The 17,199-nt window shown below is 56.1% G+C and overlaps 1 protein-coding gene across 1 annotated transcript in view; it reads left to right on the top strand.

The window, feature by feature from the left end:
• Nucleotides 1-16,943, top strand: part of POLE (DNA polymerase epsilon, catalytic subunit) — a 45,642-nt gene extending 28,699 nt beyond the window's left edge. Inside the window, exons 29-49 of the mRNA XM_053901845.1 lie at nucleotides 68-190; nucleotides 928-1,140; nucleotides 1,392-1,601; nucleotides 1,806-1,949; nucleotides 3,163-3,303; nucleotides 3,468-3,621; nucleotides 3,698-3,804; nucleotides 3,964-4,140; nucleotides 4,223-4,446; nucleotides 4,541-4,761; nucleotides 5,055-5,259; nucleotides 5,685-5,858; nucleotides 6,879-7,004; nucleotides 8,072-8,204; nucleotides 9,576-9,774; nucleotides 10,644-10,775; nucleotides 10,916-11,109; nucleotides 14,369-14,569; nucleotides 14,785-14,910; nucleotides 15,834-15,923; nucleotides 16,057-16,943. Of these exons, the coding sequence (XP_053757820.1) occupies nucleotides 68-190; nucleotides 928-1,140; nucleotides 1,392-1,601; nucleotides 1,806-1,949; nucleotides 3,163-3,303; nucleotides 3,468-3,621; nucleotides 3,698-3,804; nucleotides 3,964-4,140; nucleotides 4,223-4,446; nucleotides 4,541-4,761; nucleotides 5,055-5,259; nucleotides 5,685-5,858; nucleotides 6,879-7,004; nucleotides 8,072-8,204; nucleotides 9,576-9,774; nucleotides 10,644-10,775; nucleotides 10,916-11,109; nucleotides 14,369-14,569; nucleotides 14,785-14,910; nucleotides 15,834-15,923; nucleotides 16,057-16,170 (3,408 nt within the window). The 3' untranslated portion in view covers nucleotides 16,171-16,943. The remainder of the gene's footprint in view (nucleotides 1-67; nucleotides 191-927; nucleotides 1,141-1,391; nucleotides 1,602-1,805; nucleotides 1,950-3,162; nucleotides 3,304-3,467; nucleotides 3,622-3,697; nucleotides 3,805-3,963; nucleotides 4,141-4,222; nucleotides 4,447-4,540; nucleotides 4,762-5,054; nucleotides 5,260-5,684; nucleotides 5,859-6,878; nucleotides 7,005-8,071; nucleotides 8,205-9,575; nucleotides 9,775-10,643; nucleotides 10,776-10,915; nucleotides 11,110-14,368; nucleotides 14,570-14,784; nucleotides 14,911-15,833; nucleotides 15,924-16,056) is intronic.
• Nucleotides 16,944-17,199: the final 256 nt, after the last annotated feature.

The raw sequence follows: 17,199 nt of genomic DNA on the forward strand, positions 1-17,199 counted from the left end.
CCTGGGCCTGGCCCCTACTAGCAGTCAGACAAGTGATCGGTAAGTGATTGGTGTCACCTTCTTGTAGGTGAAGAACCCGGTGCCACGCGTCAAGCACCCTGACTGGCTGCACAAGAAACTTCTGGAGAAGAATGACATCTGCAAGCAGAAGAAGATCAGTGAGCTTTTTGTCCTCGAAGGCAGGAGACAGGTAGGGGGCCCAGGGCCGCCGAGCCGTGCCCGTCAGGCCTCGTGGGGGCCCCATGCTACCCAGGCTTGGATGCTCCCATTCAAGTGTCTAGAGTGTTTCTTTTCTTTTCTTTCTTTCTAAAACTGTGTACCTGACAGACAACTCTTTCCACCTGGGGGGGTCTTCTGGCATAGGAAGCCTTGGGCCTTCTGTCAGGGATAAGGACTGTTTTCTGTGTGAATAGAGCAGTAACTGGGCTCAGGGACTCAGTGCATCAGTGTGCCTTGGGACTCCCGTTTTCTAAACTGTGAAGTAAAAACCTGTAGAGACACTAGACAGTACTAAAGACAGTGTAATGAAGGGCTTAGCTGAAATCAGGAGAGCCAAAAGAAAATTCTCAGCTGCTGGAATGCAAAGTGAACTTTATTTTTACTATTTTTTTCCCCCACCCCCCAAAAGCACACTGTAAACTAGAGCACTGGGGGCTGGGAAGGAAAAGAGAGGACCTGTTCTTTGCAGTATTTTATTCTGTCTTACGAAAAGGAGCGAATCCCAGAGCAAACAAGGGAAAAATAGTCGTACTCGACTGATGTTTTCTATTTGACCTTTTCGCTCTTAGAAATTGGAACCAGATCAGTCAGTAGATGCACATCTTTGTGTACAAGTATCTTAGCCTATTCATTTGATCCCCATGTGTATTTCTAGAGGCGGAGTTTCCTGAGAGATCGTGGTGTTTTCAGTCTCCTGGGTCTTTGCAGGTGGGCGTGGCCCAGGCTCCAGAAGGCACACAGAGCCTTGGTGCTCCGGACATGGAGGACCTCGGCCTGGCAAAGCCACCGCGCTCAGTGGTTCCTGTTGCCACCAGGAGAAAGCGCGTCCTCTGGGAGAGCCAGGGGGAGTCGCAGGACCTGGAGCTGACGGTGCCCTGGCAGGAGATCTTGGGGCCGCCTCCGGCCCTCGGGACCACGCAGGTGACACGTCGACGTGGCCGGTGGGTGGGGGCGGGGGCAGCAGCCTGGCCCGAGCTGTAGCTTGAGGTCTCCCGTGGAGTCTGCTACGTAGCTCCGGGGCCCTGCATGGGTGAGAGGCGTCCTCACCAGAGACACCTGCGCTGGGAAGCTGTGCGGTGCAGTTGCTGTGCAAGGCTGTTCCTGCTTTACCGCGTGCTCCTGGGTTGTGTTGACTGCCCCCTCTTCCTGACTTGCTTCACCGTCTGCCCTAGGAAGAGTGGCTGGTCTGGCTCCGATTCCACAAGAAGAAGTGGCAGCTGCAGGCCCGGCAGCGCCTGGGTCGCAAGAAGAGGCGGCGTCTGGAGGTGGCAGAGGGCGACCCTCGGCCCGGGGCTGTCCGCGACAGGCCTGCCACCGGGCTGGGGGGCTTCTTGCGAAGAGCCGCCCGCAGCATTTTGGACCTTCCGTGGCAGATTGTGCAGGTGCGGGCTGCCATCGGTTTGGGGGGTGGGATGCCCCCCAAGGGCAGCATCACAGCTGATGGGAAGGGGTGTCTGGCCAGCTCACGATCCTGGGGACCCTCCGTTACCTTTGTGCCCTGTGATTGGGGCTGGTGCCGGAGAGCGCTCAGGAGTGTGAGCACGGTTTGTGTCGAGGTGACACGTGGTCTGCTCTCTCCGTTCCAGATCAGTGAGACCAGCCAGGCCGGCTTGTTCAGGCTGTGGGCCGTCATCAGCAGTGACTTGTACTGCATCAGGCTGAACATCCCCCGCCAGTTCTATGTTAACCAGCGGGTGGCTAAAGCCGAGGAGGGGCCTTCATACCGCAAGGTACGGGGCAGCACATGCTGCTGGTCGCTGCGGTCAGCTGTCTGCCCCGCCTCTGAGGTGGTGTCCCCGGCGATGAGGGAGCCACATAAAGGATGGGGCTTTGTGGACACAAAAGCCTGGTGAGCTGTGACGCTGAGCCGGGTGTGCTGGAGCACCTTCTCGGGGTGCTGTGAGGAGTGAGACGGTGTCTGTGGAGCACCGGGCACAGAGCGAATGCTCAGGGACTGGAGTTGCCGGTGTCCTGGGGGCGCCGTCCTCTTACGTCCGATGTCTGTGGAGCAGGGGAGGGACGAGGGGGACGTGTGTCAGTGGCTGGAGTCTGTTTCCATAGGCGCTTCTCCTGTTAGCAGCCTCCCTGGACAGACGTCACATGCCTCAGGGTTCCCTTGGTGAAAGCGTGCGGTTCAGTGGCTTTCCGTGCGTCCCGTCCTGCAGCCTCTGCCACAGCCAGTCCCCGAGCGTTTTATCTCCCTCAGAACAAACTGGGACCCTTTGCAGATCGTCCCCTCCCCCAGCCCTGGCTCCCCACCGTTCCCTTGGCACCCGGGTTCTGCCCGTAGGTTAGCCTGTCGTGGGGTCCAGCTAGTTTAGTTCTGCCCGAAGCTCGTTTACTGAGGCTGTCGTGCGCATTTCGCAGTGGGTGCTGGGACGCGCGGAATGCGCTGCCGTCTAGTTGCGACGAGACGTGGGAGTTTGTAACTGAGACTTGACTCCAGAGGCTTTCTGGAGAAGGTGGGACTCTGCCCCCACCAGGATTCAGGGGCGTGCGGCCCTGGAAAGGGCGGGGCGCGTGAAGGCGGGGAACAGATGGTCTGAGATTCCTGTCGCTTTCCTGGATGCGATGCTGCATTGTAACCTCGGAGGACACCTTTTCCGTGGGGAGGTTTTCCCTTTGGGTGCCCTGCTCTGCTCCGCTCTCTGGCTCCCCCACACCTGTCCTCTGACTGGCAGACAACAGGAAAATAACCTGGGGACACCTGCTCCCCTCACTGCCCCAAAGCTCCTCTGCTTTTCATGAGCCCCAGGCTGCTTTTTGAACCTACAGCCACAGCTTCCAGTTTTCGTTTTACCTGTGAGGAGAGACGGGCTCTGAGGGGCTCACGTGGCTGCGGCTGCACAAGCCCTAGGACTATTTAAGGGATGCACGGAGTATGTGAGTTCAGCAGACGTCACCGGTGAGCCTTGTGACCGGGCTGGCGCCCTGTTTCACCAGGTCAGTCGAGTGCTTCCTCGCTCCAACGTGGTCTACAACCTCTACGAGTACTCGGTGCCCGAGGACATGTATCAGGAACATGTCAACGAGATCAATACTGAATTGTCGGCCCCAGACATCGAGGGCGTGTACGAGACACAGGTGATCATCTTCCCAGCTGGATGGAATGGAGGAAGCAAAATTGCGTGTGGCGTGGACGGGCTAGCAGCCCAGCTCTGGGCCGCCTTCCCGGTGAACTCCAGCAGCGTGTCTGCTGAGGACACGCGGGCAGCGGCCTCACCCTGCCCTGTCCACCCCTCTCCCAGGTTCCGCTATTGTTCCGGGCCCTGGTGCAGCTGGGCTGTGTGTGTGTGGTCAATAAACAGCTGGTGAGACACCTTTCAGGCCGAGAAGCAGAGACCTTTGCTCTCGAGCACCTGGAGATGCGCTCTCTGGCCCAGTTCAGCTACTTGGAACCAGGTAGGACGTGTGCCCGCTGCCTTTGCCCGGCCCGGCCTCCCACGCACGTCGGGGTGACGGCCGTGTTGCCCCGCAGGGAGCATCCGCCACCTCTACCTGTACCACCACGCGCAAGGCCACAAGGCGCTCTTTGGCCTGTTTGTGCCCTCCCAGCGCAGGGCGTCTGTGTTCGTGCTGGACACCGTGAGTTCCTGGCGAGGGGCTCGGGGAGGGACAGGCCCCTGGGCGGGACGGGCCTCTGCCCCCGGTGCCTGTGGTGATGGCTTTTGAAGTGGAGCCACAAAGGGGTCCCTGCGGCAGCACCTGCGTGGGGAGAGGGCTGACCCGGCCCCCACTGTCCAGGTGCGAAGCAACCAGATGCCCAGCCTCAGCGCCCTGTACGCCGCCGAGCACAGCCTCCTGATGGAGAAGGTGGGCCCCGAGCTCCTGCCTCCCCCCAAACACACTTTTGAAGTTCGGGCTGAAACCGACTTGAAAACCATCTGCAGAGCCATCCAGCGCTTCCTGCTGGCCTACAAGGTGAGTGGGGTGGGGCTTCTGTGTGTGAGCCCCTCCCCCCAGCGCCCCCTCCCCCCCAGCCGCTGGCTTCCCTTACGTCCAGGAGGAGCGCCGTGGGCCCACACTCATCGCTGTTCAGTCCAACTGGGAGCTGAAGAGGCTGGCCGGCGAGGTGCCGGTCCTGGAGGACTTCCCGCTGGTGCCGGTCCGCGTGGCTGATAGGGTCAGCTATGGAGTCCTGGACTGGCAGCGCCTCGGTGCCCGGCGCATGATCCGCCACTACCTCAACCTGGACACCTGCCTGTCCCAGGCCTTCGAGATGAGCAGGTGAGGGGAGTGGAGGGCATTTCTCCGTTTCTGGGCTCTGGCTGTTCCCGGTTCGTCCGTCCCTTCCCTGGGGCTGACCCCGTGCCCTCTGCAGGTACTTCCACATCCCCATTGGGAACCTGCCCGAAGACATCTCCACCTTCGGCTCCGACCTCTTCTTTGCCCGCCACCTGCAGCGCCACAACCACCTGCTCTGGCTGTCCCCCACGGCGCGCCCTGACCTGGGCGGCAAGGAGGCCGACGACAATCGCCTCGTCATGGAGTTCGACGACCAGGCCAGCGTGGAGATCAACTGTCCGGGCTGCTACTCCACACGTAGGTGCTCGAGGCACCGGGGGTCCCCCGGCTGCTGGCGTTTCCGCCACGCATTGCCATTCTGTGGTGGCGGGAACGCCCAGTGGCGGGTGCTCCGCGCTCGGCCGTGACGGTGTGGGCACTGAGCCTGCAGCAGCATCCGTGGGTGTGGGACGAGCGGGGCTGGGCTCTTTAGTCGCTCAGTGACAGGCTTGTCAGCCAGCCCGGCTGCCCCGGGAGCGGTGTGTTTCCTGAGGTAGCACTTGCTGCAGTCGGCCCACGGGCACCACAGGGGTGTCTGTCTCTGTGCGCAGTGTGCGTGGAGCTGGACATCCAGAACCTGGCCGTCAACACCATCTTGCAGTCCCACCACATCAATGACATGGAGGGGGCTGACAGCGTGGGCATCAGCTTCGACGTGATCCAGCAGGCCTCCCTGGAGGACATGATCACCGGCAATCAGGCCGCCGGCACCCCGGCCAGCTACGATGAGACAGCCCTCTGCTCCAGCACGTTCAGGTGCCCTGAGAGCACAGCCTGGCCTTCTGTTCGTGTGCCCAGTCCTCTCCCTAGGCAGGATGGCTGGGCTTGGGATTTAGAAGGAACATTAGAAACCTATTTATCCTCTGCCCTTGTTTTGGAAAACTAAGAGCTAAGACATTGTCACTGGGGCTTCTCTCCCCCAGGGCGGCAGAACCAGCACCCCATATGGGGCCAAGCTCTTTCCTCCAGTCGCTGGGCTTTGCTGCCCTCCGGGCGCCATTCTGGCCCCTTCCTGTGGCCACTGGTGTGTTGTAGGCGTTGAGTGCAGAGTGAGGCCTGAGGGCGCACATGAGGGCCCAGCGATAGGGTTTGGACAGTGAGGAGAGGGGGCAGAGGTGACAGCACAACAGGGGGAAGCTGGCATCAGGGACGAAGGGCCACCCTCCGTGCCTTTCTTCCAGGATCCTGAAGAGCATGGTGGTGGGCTGGGTGAAGGAGATCACACAGTACCGCAATATCTACGCTGACAGCCAGGTGATGCACTTTTACCGCTGGCTCCGGTCCCCATCCTCGCTGCTGCACGACCCCGCCCTGCACCGCACGCTCCACAACATGATGAAGAAGCTCTTCCTGCAGTGAGTGCTGCCAGCGGCTTGCTCCAGGCCCTGCTGACCCCAGCCCCCCCAGTCCCCAAATCCACAGGAATGGCCGGCCGACGCCCCGGGCTAGCGGTCCATGGCGGTAAAGGTCCCAGGGAGTGCTTAGCTGCTGTCCCAGCCTGCTCAGCATCCTGCACAGGTGTGCCGCGTGCTGGGGTCTTTCTGCGTCCTGTCGGCACAAGTCCTCATGCCTTGTGTGTGTGTTCTGCACCTGTAGTTGAGAGCAGATATTGGAGACCCATGTGTGGATGTATCATCCTAATGGGCACTCGGGCTGCTTCCAGAACTCAGGCTGTTACAGATCACCAAGCAAGAATGGCCTCGTGCCCGAGGTCACGGGAATACATCTCATACAATACAATACAATACAATACAATACAATACAATACAATACAATACAATACAATACAATAAGAAGTGAAGGGAATAATCTCTAGCAAAAGCACTGGTGCAGGTTTGATAGATCTCTTGACTGGATAGGAAGACGCTAATTTGATTCTTAGCGACAAAGCACTCTCCGTGGAAGTTGTACAGTTGTCTGTGTGTCCGACAGAGACTGAGAATGTGTGTCCGCAGCCCCACCAGCACGGCAGACACTGGGGCCAGCCTCGTGTGGTGAAGTGCTAACCCGGTGTACTCTTGCTCTGCAGTACTCATAATAAGTGAACTTGAACTTTCTTTTTATATCCTTTGTCCATTTTTCTGTAGTTTTGTTGGTTTTTTTCCTCATTGATTTATATGAGTTGTTTCTACGTAAAAATTAGCCATTTTTGTGTGATGTGAAAGCATGTTTTCTCCTGTTTTTGATTCTCTTTGGCTTTGTTTATGAAAGAAACAAGTATTTGTTTTGCCCCGAGAAATCTTCACTCTGTTGCGTCTGGATTTCAGGCATATTTAGAATAGCTTTTTTGTTTAGGATCCTTAGCTTGTTTTCCCATGATGTCTTGTGGTGTCCTCTGTGGCATCGCGACCGGTGATTGTGACCTTGGTCTACAGGCTCATCGCTGAGTTCAAGCGCTTGGGGTCCTCTGTCGTCTATGCCAACTTCAACCGCATCATCCTCTGCACGAAGAAGCGGCGGGTCGCAGATGCCATTGCCTACGTGGAGTACATCACCAACAGGTGTTTACATTTCTAGAATTCTGCCTTCCTTTGTGTTCTGATCTGGTGTCCTTTCCCTTCTGCTGAGGGACTTCCTGTAAATCACTCGTAGCATGGATCTGTTCGTAATGAATTCTTTCTGCCACTGGATGTCCAAAGATGCCTTTATTTTACCTTTATTTTTGGGAGATCTCGTTGCTGGCATAGAATTATATATAGGTAGATCTGTTTTGAAAGTTTTATTTCTCTCTGTGTTTCTTTTTGGGTAATTTCCTTTGTTGTGTCCTTAAAGTTGCTAATCCTTTTGTGCAGTGTTTAGTCTGCCGTTCATCCCGTCCAGGGTGGTTTTCCTCTCACGTGTCTGTAAGCCAGCTGGGTCTTAGTATTCCTAGAGTGTGCTGAGCCTGCTCTGTCTTTCCTCTAGCTTTATGACTAGAATCCAGGGTCAATAACCATTTCAGTGTTGTGTCAGTTCTGATTTGTATTCAGTGGTAGGTTTTTCTCCCGATTCCGCATTGCCTGGGAGCCTGGTGATACCTCAATGGATGTCGGCAGTTGTGAACACATGTGAATGCCTTGTCTCATGGATACCTTGGCGTTTTATTCTTCTGTAGATGTTCTAGAGCTTTCTTACTTGGAAACACATTGGCCTTTTGAGCATTTCTTGTGATTTATAGGTAGGCTGGGCCAGAGCCGTGTTTAGTCTAGAGCTCACTGTTGTTCACTGGTGAAGCAAGATTGCTGTGAGTGCAGCCCTGGGCACCTTGTGAGTCCTGAGGCTCTCGGACAGCGGTGGGAGCGGGCACTCAGCGGTCCTTGTCCCTGCTCTGTGTAGTCTCCTTGCACGCAGAGAGGCTCTTACTTCTCTGGTCCCTCAGCACGAGTCCCTGCCGCTCCCTCTTGCTTGGTGCAGAAGTCGCCTTAGCGTCGGGTTTATCACGTCCTCTGGAAAGTTGGAGGGCTGATATAGTTTGAATCCACCGTAAGTTTTTGTTAAGAAGTGAAGGGTAAGCAGGTACGAAAATAAAAGGAGGAGAGTGGAGAAAAAATGATTTCATGTAAGCAGTTTCTATTTGGCTTCTTTTCAGCGTCCATTCTAAAGAGATCTTCCATTCCTTGACGATTTCTTTCTCTCGGTGCTGGGAGTTTCTTCTCTGGATGGATCCCTCTAACTATGGTGGAATCAAAGGAAACGTCCCATCTAGTATTCACTGTGGACAGGTAAGATGTCACAGTCTGGAGAGCCCAGGCTGGGGTCTGAGACAGCTTTGGGGCCCGTCTTTGTCTCATTGCACATGTTTGGTGCTCATGGGTCCAGCGCCTGGTCCAGTTCTGGGCGCCATCCTGCAGCCGTTCCCGCAAGAGCGTGCTGCCGCCGGGGGATCTGTGAGGGAAGAGGTGAGCAAATGGGCAGATGGGGAACGTGCAGCACTGGCAACGGTAGGGGCTGAGGGAGGGCAGAGAGCAGGCTGTGGGGCAGGGGGCTGACTTAGGTGGGACCGTCACAGAGGCCTCTAAAGAGGGGACAGGCAAGCAGGGAATGAAGAACTGGGCCGGGGGTACAGTGTCAGCGTAGCCATGACAACAGAGCAGGGCTGGGCGGGGGTCACGGGTAGCACAGAGCAGCCAGGAAAACAACTGGAACATCGTACTGTTCCTGCCACAGGCAGCCTCCTTGGGCCCAAAGGCCGAGTTGGAGTCTTGGCTTTTAGTGACAAAGAGACTCTGAGCAGGAGCACGTCAGGGCCTCCACTAGGGCCCCGTGTTGTCGACAACAGCGTAGGAGATCAAGGCTTCAGTAGGAGCCCAGTTAGCATCAGCCCAGGGGAGGGTGGGGGGCAGGGTGGAGTCTGGGAGAAGGACTCGGGTGGGTTTTGAAGGTGGAGTGTACAAGCCAATGGAATGGATGGAGGTGACACCTGGGGGTGTGGGTGCACCCAGGGGTGTGGAGCCACGCGTCTATGATAAGATGGATGGGGCAGGAGAGCACGTTGTGGGGTGAGAGGAGCCAAGCCTGGCCAGGGTGTGTGGCGTGTGCACAAGGTCCGGCCGTCCTCAGTGCTGGGGCAGGAGGTCTGTGGAGACCTCGATGGGAGGGAAGTGCAGGTATCGTAGCTGAATCAGGAGAAGGCAGTGGATGCTGCTTGAAGGGTGTGGGGGATGCCGGAGTTCACACGTTGACGTGGAAGGCGCCACTGAGAGGGGAAGTTGGTCATGCGGGAGATATCTGCAGTAGGGCCCTTTGGGTAGGATTGTCACCGTCCCAGGACGTGTGGGATTCAGACAAGAGATCTAGTCACCCAAGGTCACCCACTCGTGAATCTTCCCTACCTGGGAGGTGGGAGTTAAAGAATTCTAAAGTGAATTCCCTGGAAGAACAAAGTGAGAATCACGATCAGCATTTGCTGAGTACACACCGGGTGCATTACCTAAGCAGCTTCATCACCTAAGTGGCCTCGTCCTTAGAGCCGTCCTGCGGGACTTTGACTCAGGCTCAGGGATGTGGAACGACTCGATGAGCATCTCACGAGGCACAAGGGGTCAGTAGACCCAGGTGTAGAATGACTCAAGTGTGTTGCGTCTGTGTTACAGCAAGACTCCCGAAAAGAAGGCAGAGAGGAGGAGGAGGAGGAGGAGGAGGAGGAGGAGGAGGAAGGTGGGGAGGAAGAGGAGGAGGAGGAAGGTGCCCAGGAGCCCGACGTGGAGGACATGCTGGAAAACAACTGGAACATCGTGCAGTTCCTGCCACAGGCAGCCTCCTGCCAGAGCTACTTCCTCATGATCGTTTCGGGTGAGCCGGCCCGCTGGCTTGCGTCGGAGTCTGGCGGTGGGAGTAACGTGGCTCTGGCGTGTTTGCATGCAAGGAGGTAAAGGGGAAGTCAAGTCTGGTGGGCGTGCACTGGCTGCGCCGGCCTTGCGGGGCTGGACCCCTGTCCTCTGCCCTGGGGCGTGTCCGCAAGTCCCAGGACTTGCGTGTGCACACAGAGCAAGTAAAAGTAAACACCAAGTACAGAAGATTGGAAACTTCCTGAATCAGTTGCCCACTGGCTGGTCTTTGAGGCTCAACTTCTGTGTCAGAATCTTCTGTATCTGACTTGGGTCTAGAGGTGCAGTGTTAATAAAGGTTCGGTGTTTACAAACCAGGGTGTCTGAGATCACGTGCACACCAAGTGTATACATTACACTCTGTCACACAGAGCTCGTCATTAGGGGAGAGCAGGTGGCGAGGGCCGGGAACACCACTCAGACCTAGCGATGTGCAGCCACAGCGGTGGTTTCGTTTATAACTGCATGTGTGCTCGCCCTTGAGTCTCTCTCTACTTCTCTTTTGAAACTCCTGGGGGGCTACCTCAGAAGGCGTGCCGACACCAGGAGCCTAGACTTGTGTTTGTTATGAGCCATGTTTTGTCACTGTGTCACTGTGCGGCAGGAAGGTTGGTGAGTGTGGCTTACACGGCACTCTCCCTACTAAGGTGCACTTAGACCTGGGCCTCAGTAAGTGCCCTGCTTATTCCCATTTTTCCAATTGATTTTGGCTCATCCAAATGCAGCCAAGAGTCACGACTAGTAATGATATTTCAGCCCAGGCTGGCTGGAGGTCCGACCGGCCACAGGGCCCCCTGGGTCCTGACTCTCAAGGCCTGTGGCCTGTCTCTGCAGCATACATTGTGGCCGTGTACCACAGCATGAAGGAGGAGCTGAGGCGCAGTGTCCCGGGGAGCACCCCCCTGCGGAGGAGGGGGCCCAGCCAGCTCTCCCAAGAGGCCCAGGCGGTGGCCGGAGCCCTTCCTGGTGAGCACCCCCTTGCTGCGTGAGGCCACCCCTCTGTCCCTGGAACCTGAGCCCTCTGCTCTGGGGGTCCCCCTGTCCTTCCCTTAGTGTCCTTATCACTGCAAAATGGGGAGCATGTGCCGCATCCCTTTCCTTCCCAGGAGTGATCACCTTCTCTCAAGATTACGTGGCAAATGAACTCACTCAGAACTTCTTCACCATCACTCAGAAGATTCAGAAGAAAGTCACGGGTTCCCGGAACGCCACTGAGCTCTCAAAAATGTTCCCTGTCCTCCCTGGTTCTCACTTGCTGCTCAATAACCCTGCGCTGGAGTTCATCAAATACGTGTGCAAGGTGAGGCCGCGACACGTGTGCAGGGCAGAGATGCTTAACGCTAACGCGAGCACTCACAAGAGTGTCGGTGTGTGTGGGAAGCGAGGGTGCCAGGAGTACAATCTTGTTGATTCCACGAACTCTCACTGCTCATTCCTTGCATCTGCTGTGTGAGGCATTTGGGGCTAGAAGTGGGAGGAGACCAGAGCCCCCCCTGTCCTCACGGAGCCTGTGGTCCAGTGAGGGCGAGGACAAGTCAGTCAGGGACAGGTGAGCCCAGAGAGGGGAGGCGGGCTGAGGTGGCCTCAGAAGGGCAGGGTAGATGAGGAAGTTGGGGCCCGAGACCACACTGAGCAGGAGGGTCCAGCCGCGTGCGGACCTGAAGAAGAACCTGAGGGTGCAAAGGCCCTGGGGTAGGATGGTCTGGGGGTGCTGGTGAGAGGCACCTGCTGAGTGGGCGAGCTGTGAAATGGCGGTGCTTGTGGATCTGGTGGGGCCAAGGGCCGGGACCAGGAACAGTCTCCCACAATGAGCAGGCTGTGGTGAAATCACAGAGGAGAGCTTGCTCGGATGCTAAATGCTTTCTGGGAAAGGCGGGCGGAGTCAGCGATGGGATAATATTACCAGATAGCGACTGTGCCGGTGTCACCCCTCAGAGAGCACTTTCCTGGGCATTCAGTTACAGGATGCTCCAGGATCAGGTGACTTCTGGTTGCGGTGCAGAAATAGTTTAGTTTGCCATTTTATTCTTCTCTTAGACTCCAGGGTTTTTAAAATTTATTTTTACTCAGGTATAGCTTACGTACGGTGAGATTTCACCATTGTGGGTGTGTGTTCTGTGAGTGGTGGCAGAGGCAGGATGCAGGGCATTTCACCGTCCCGCAAACATCGCACCCACCCCTGCCACGCGCTGATCTGTCTGTCCGATGTCCGTGCACTCTCTAAAGTTGACCCAGTCACATTCAGTCTGTGCAGTGAGTTGTTCAAGCTTTCACAGAGCGATGGGGCTGTGCTGCGGGCAGGTTCAAACGGTCTCCACCTGAGCTAACTCCCCCCGAACCACTGATCTGCCCTTGCACGGCCACCTCTTCCAGAATCCCACGTTGTGGATCATGTGGCCGGTTAGGTCTGGCTCCTTTCACGACACACACAGAGTGTACATGCGGTCCTCCACGCGGTCGCGAGTTGGGGAGGTGCAGAGAGGGAGAGGGGGACAGAGGGAGAGGAGGGGCACAGAAGAAATAAAGCGGGCTCTGTGTGGATCGGAACCCACAAACCATGATATCATGACTTGTGCTGCAGTTGGACACTCAACCAACTGAACCACCTAGGTATCCCTAGAATCATTTTAATCTATAGATTAACTTCGGGAGAATTAACATCTTGGGTTTTTTTAATGTTTATTTATTTATTTATTTTGAGAGAGAGCGCAGAAGCACAAGGAGGGGAGGGGCAGATGAGAGAGAATCCCAAGACTCCCAAGCAGGCTCTGCACTGTCAGTGCGGAGCCCGACGTGGGACTCAAACTCACGAACATGCGATCATGACCTGAGCTGAAATCAGGAGTCCGATGAACGCTTAACTGACTGAGCCACCTGGGCACCCACAACATCTTAGTGTTGCGACTCCTGATTCATGAACCACTATCTCTTTCCATTTATTTAGGTCGCCTCTGATTTTCTTCATCAGTGTTTGGGGTTTTCAGCATATAAATATGACACACATTTGCACCTAAGGTTTTCAGGCTGTTTGGTGCCATCGTAATAGCACTGACTTTTTAAAACTTCAGTTTCCGGTTGTTCACTGCTAATATATAGAGATACATGGATATTTGTATCTTGTGTCACATCTTTTTTGTCCATTCGTTTATCAGTGGACATTTGGGTTGCTTCCATAAGTTGGCTATTGTAAAAAATGCTGCAGTAAACACAGGGGTGCATATATCTGTTTGAATTAGTGTTTGCTTATTCTTTGAGTAAATACTCCGTAGCGGAATTGTTGGATCATAGCGTAATTTTATTTTTAACTTTTTGAGGAACTTCCATACTATTCTCCAGAGTGGCTACACCAGTTTGCATTCCCAGTGATAGCGTAAGAGAGTCCCTTTTCTTCACATCCTCACCAACATTTGTTATGTCTTGTGTTTTTTTATTTTGCCCATTCTGGCAGCTGTGAGGTGATACGTCATTGTGATTTTGGTTTGTATTTCCCTAATGATGAGTGATGTTGAGCATCTTTTCATATGTCTGATGGCCATCTGGACATGACACTGATTTTTAAATATTAATCCAGCCTCGCTTGTATTCTTGGAGTAAATCGCACTTGGTTGTGACGTATCATCCTTTTTATACATTGGTGGGTTCAATTTGCTGGTATTGTTGAGGATTTTTGAGTGCACGTGATGGTGGTTGGCCTGCTGTTTTCTTGTGCTGTCTTTGGTATCAGGATGATGATAGCCTCATAAACGAGCTAGAAGTGTTTTCCCTTTTGTGTTTCCTGGAATGCTGTGTAGAATACTATTTTTTGCTTAATTTTTGGTAAATTTACCAGTGAAATCTTTTTTCTTTGTTTTCCTCTTTAATTCAATCCAGTTTTTTTTTTTATAATGGAGATATATAAACTGTATGTTTTAAGCAAACAGCTTCATACTAACAGGCTGTCGCTCCTCGTTATACATACTTGCAAATTTACCTGCTTGCCGAAATCTACTTGTCTCACTGGATGGGGTGGCGGGCTTCGAATCTGACCATAAATAGTTCTCCCAAAAATGTCTTCTAAGAGGGCTTTGGTTCTGTGGTGTTCTTGGTGTTGAGCTGGGACAGTAGAGTTTTAGGGGTGGGAGGGACCTCTAAAGAGGTCCATCCTGTCCTGTCCTCTCCATTATGGACACAAGGAGGAGACACCTCACCTGTGGTTCTGCAGGCACCACCACGAGAGCCAGGCTTCCCAGCGGGCTCCGGGCTGGCACGGGAACCCCCACCGTCGGGGCTGAGAGCACGCACTCTGCCGATGAGACCGTGCGGCCCCGCAGATTTAGGACTTCCTGTCCTTGAGGAGGAGGGAGCCAGGAAGGACGGCAGGAGGAGCACGTAGTGCCCCCGTCCCCCCGAGCTGACGGAAACCTGCTCGCAGGGCCGCACTGAGGAAGCCCCCCTCACTTCCAGCGGGAGAAGGAGGGCGCGGGGCTGAGAAGCTGCAGCCTGAAGAGTCCGCTGCAGGCTTTTCCGCTCCCGATGGAGACCGGCCCACGAGGCCGTCACTGACGCTCTGTTCTTTGAAGGTTCTGTCTCTGGACACGAACATCACGAACCAGGTGAACAAGCTGAACCGGGACCTGCTGCGCCTGGTGGACGTTGGCGAGTTCTCAGAGGAGGCCCAGTTCCGAGACCCCTGCCGTTCCTACGTGCTCCCTGAGGTCATCTGCCGCAGCTGTAACTTCTGCCGGGACCTGGACCTGTGCAAAGAGCCCTCCTTCTCTCAGGTGGGCGGGGCCGGGAGGCTCTCAGACACCTTTCCTGTGTGCCGGTGCGGTGTCCTGATAGACGGTGGCGGTGACGGTGGTGCGTGCGGGCCGGCAGCCCCCTCCCCCCGGCTCCCCAGCTGGCTCCACACGGTCCCTGCCCAGCCCCTGGGAAGCCCTGGCTGCCGAGGAAGGCTGGGCGGACCGCTGACCCGGCCCCCTCCTCCCCTGCCTAGGACGGGGCTGTGCTGCCTCAGTGGCTCTGCTCCAACTGCCTGGTTGCCTATGACTCATCAGTCATTGAGATGGCCCTGGTGGAAGCCGTGCAGAAGAAACTGATGGCCTTCACTCTGCAGGACCTGGTGAGTGGCAGGCCTGGCGTGGGGGACTCCACCCCAGCCCCCTCTCCAGTGGGCAGAGGGCTTCCTGATGAGCGATTTGCACCCCGAGAAGCCACAGGTGTGCACAGTTCTCAAGTCCCGACTCAGTGCTCTGAGGTGGCCGGCCCTTGGATCAGGGCTCCTCTTGACTCCTTGTCACGCATCTCTGGGGCCCCTGCAGGGGCGGGTGCTGGCTCCATGCACCTTTTGTTGTAATGGAAGAGGGTAGCTGGTGAGCAGAATGGAGTGTGAGAGTCATGGCAAGTGTAAAGACAACAAACAGGGAAGGGAGAGAGAAACAGGGACGTTGTCAGCATTAGATAGAGGGGTGTTCTTTTTTTTTTTTTTTTTTTTTTTTTTTTTTAATTTTTGGGACAGAGAGAGACAGAGCATGAACGGGGGAGGGTCAGAGAGAGGGAGACACAGAATCGGAAACAGGTTCCAGGCTCCGAGCCATCAGCCCAGAGCCTGACGTGGGGCTCGAACTCACAGACCGCGAGATCGTGACCTGGCTGAAGTCGGACGCTCAACCGACTGCGCCACCCAGGTGCCCCGATAGAGGGGTGTTCTTGATGAGAGGATGTGAAGGGGTGTCAGGGCCTGGGCAGGGAACAGCCCACATCTGCTCTGATGGAATAGGGAGACCCAAGGAAGGCACAGGGGTGAGGTCCCTGGGACTCAGAGGCAAGGGTGCAGTGCCGCCCGCCCCCCTGGGAGGGTGTTAGGAAGCAGCTGGCATGTTTGGATAAATCCCGTTACAAAGTATTGGTCTTTCCTGGTTGAGCTGAAGGCCATGGGGTGGAGGGGGTGCGGGCGGGTGGGTGGGCATGCCGAGCTCTTGGCTACCACTGGCCACCACAGGCCCAGAAGGGGACACTGGTGACCAGGGCTGCTCCTCATTGCAGATCTGCCTCAAGTGCCGGGGTGTGAAGGAGACCAACATGCCTGTGTACTGCAGCTGTGCCGGGGACTTCGCCCTCACCGTCCGCACCAAGGTGGGGGTCCCACGGCTGGCCTGGCTGCCCCCCCTCTCCCGTTTGCCCTTTCTGGTCTCTGCCATCTGCCTCTCTCCCTACACACCCGAGCCTATGCCTTGCATCCCTGTGCCTCCTCTGGTCATTTCTGCAGGTCTTCATGGACCAGATTAGAATCTTCCAGAACATCGCCCAGCACTATGGCATGTCGTACCTCATGGAGACCCTGGAGTGGCTGCTGCAGAAGAACCTTCAGCTGGGCCATTAGCGAGTCGAGCGGCGACCCCATTCCCTGCCCTGACTTCCAGATTTGTGACCCTGGCTAGGACGGAGCACCGAGGAAAAGGAGCAGGTCACATAGAGAAGCACGAGCCAGCCAGAGCAGGAGGTGGCTCCACCTGGGGCTGCCTAGGCCGCCAGCTGTGGTCAGGGCAGCCCACTGTTGGCCTGAGAGGGGTCTCCAGGGCGGTTCCTGCTGAGTGGACAGCCCTCCCTGCGGTCCCGCTCTGTCACTCTCTCCTCTGCTGTTGAGGGGGTCTTCTGTCTGGTGATGACTAGTGGGGTTTGCAGCCCTTGTTTCTCATCACTTGTGACCACGGAGACGGTCTCATAGCTGGATGCCAGCAGGATGTGGGCCTGTTCCAGGGAATCCGGAGCCAAACCCTGAGGGGACCTGGACATCTTTCCCACAATGAGTTCCCAGGACTTAGGCTTCTTGTCTGGAGACTTCCTGGTCAGTGTAGGGTCTGCAGGGGTGGGGCCCGCATCATGGCAGTCACCTTGCCTGCAGCAGCGAGATCTGGAATCGGGTGTGGCACCCTTGCCCTCTGAACCTGCAGGTGGGGGTGGGGACAGACACGAGCACCGGGCTCAGACTGCCGCGCATGGGTGGGAGGATGCACGTGTTTGTCACAGGCTTCAACGTCATCTGTTAGCACTTGGGTTTATAGGGAAATCCTTCACATGCAAGACAGTCGGTTTTTTCCTTCCGGTTTGAGGGATCTGGTCGGGGGAAGAGACGGGAATAAAACGGCAGCAGCAGTTTTGTTGGGCTTCTAGCGGTTCTGCTCTGGCTTTTTAGCTTCAGAGTCCAAGACCTCCGACCCTTGCGGGCCTGCCCGTCCTCCAGGGGCCACTCGGGGCATGCACGCCCAGGGTCAGCGGCCCTCACCTGCAGAGAGGGTCAGTCGGGACCATGGCCCCTTTAAACCTGGACACTTGCCACCAGTTTCTTCAGAGAGCAGGTGCAGCGCGGAGATGTGGGACCTCACTCTTTGCTGACCCTGTGGTGGGGCTG

Source organism: Panthera pardus, unplaced genomic scaffold, assembly GCF_024362965.1.
Source record: "Panthera pardus isolate Hobbes unplaced genomic scaffold, ASM2436296v1 HiC_scaffold_14, whole genome shotgun sequence".
Taxonomy (NCBI): Eukaryota; Metazoa; Chordata; class Mammalia; order Carnivora; family Felidae; genus Panthera; species Panthera pardus.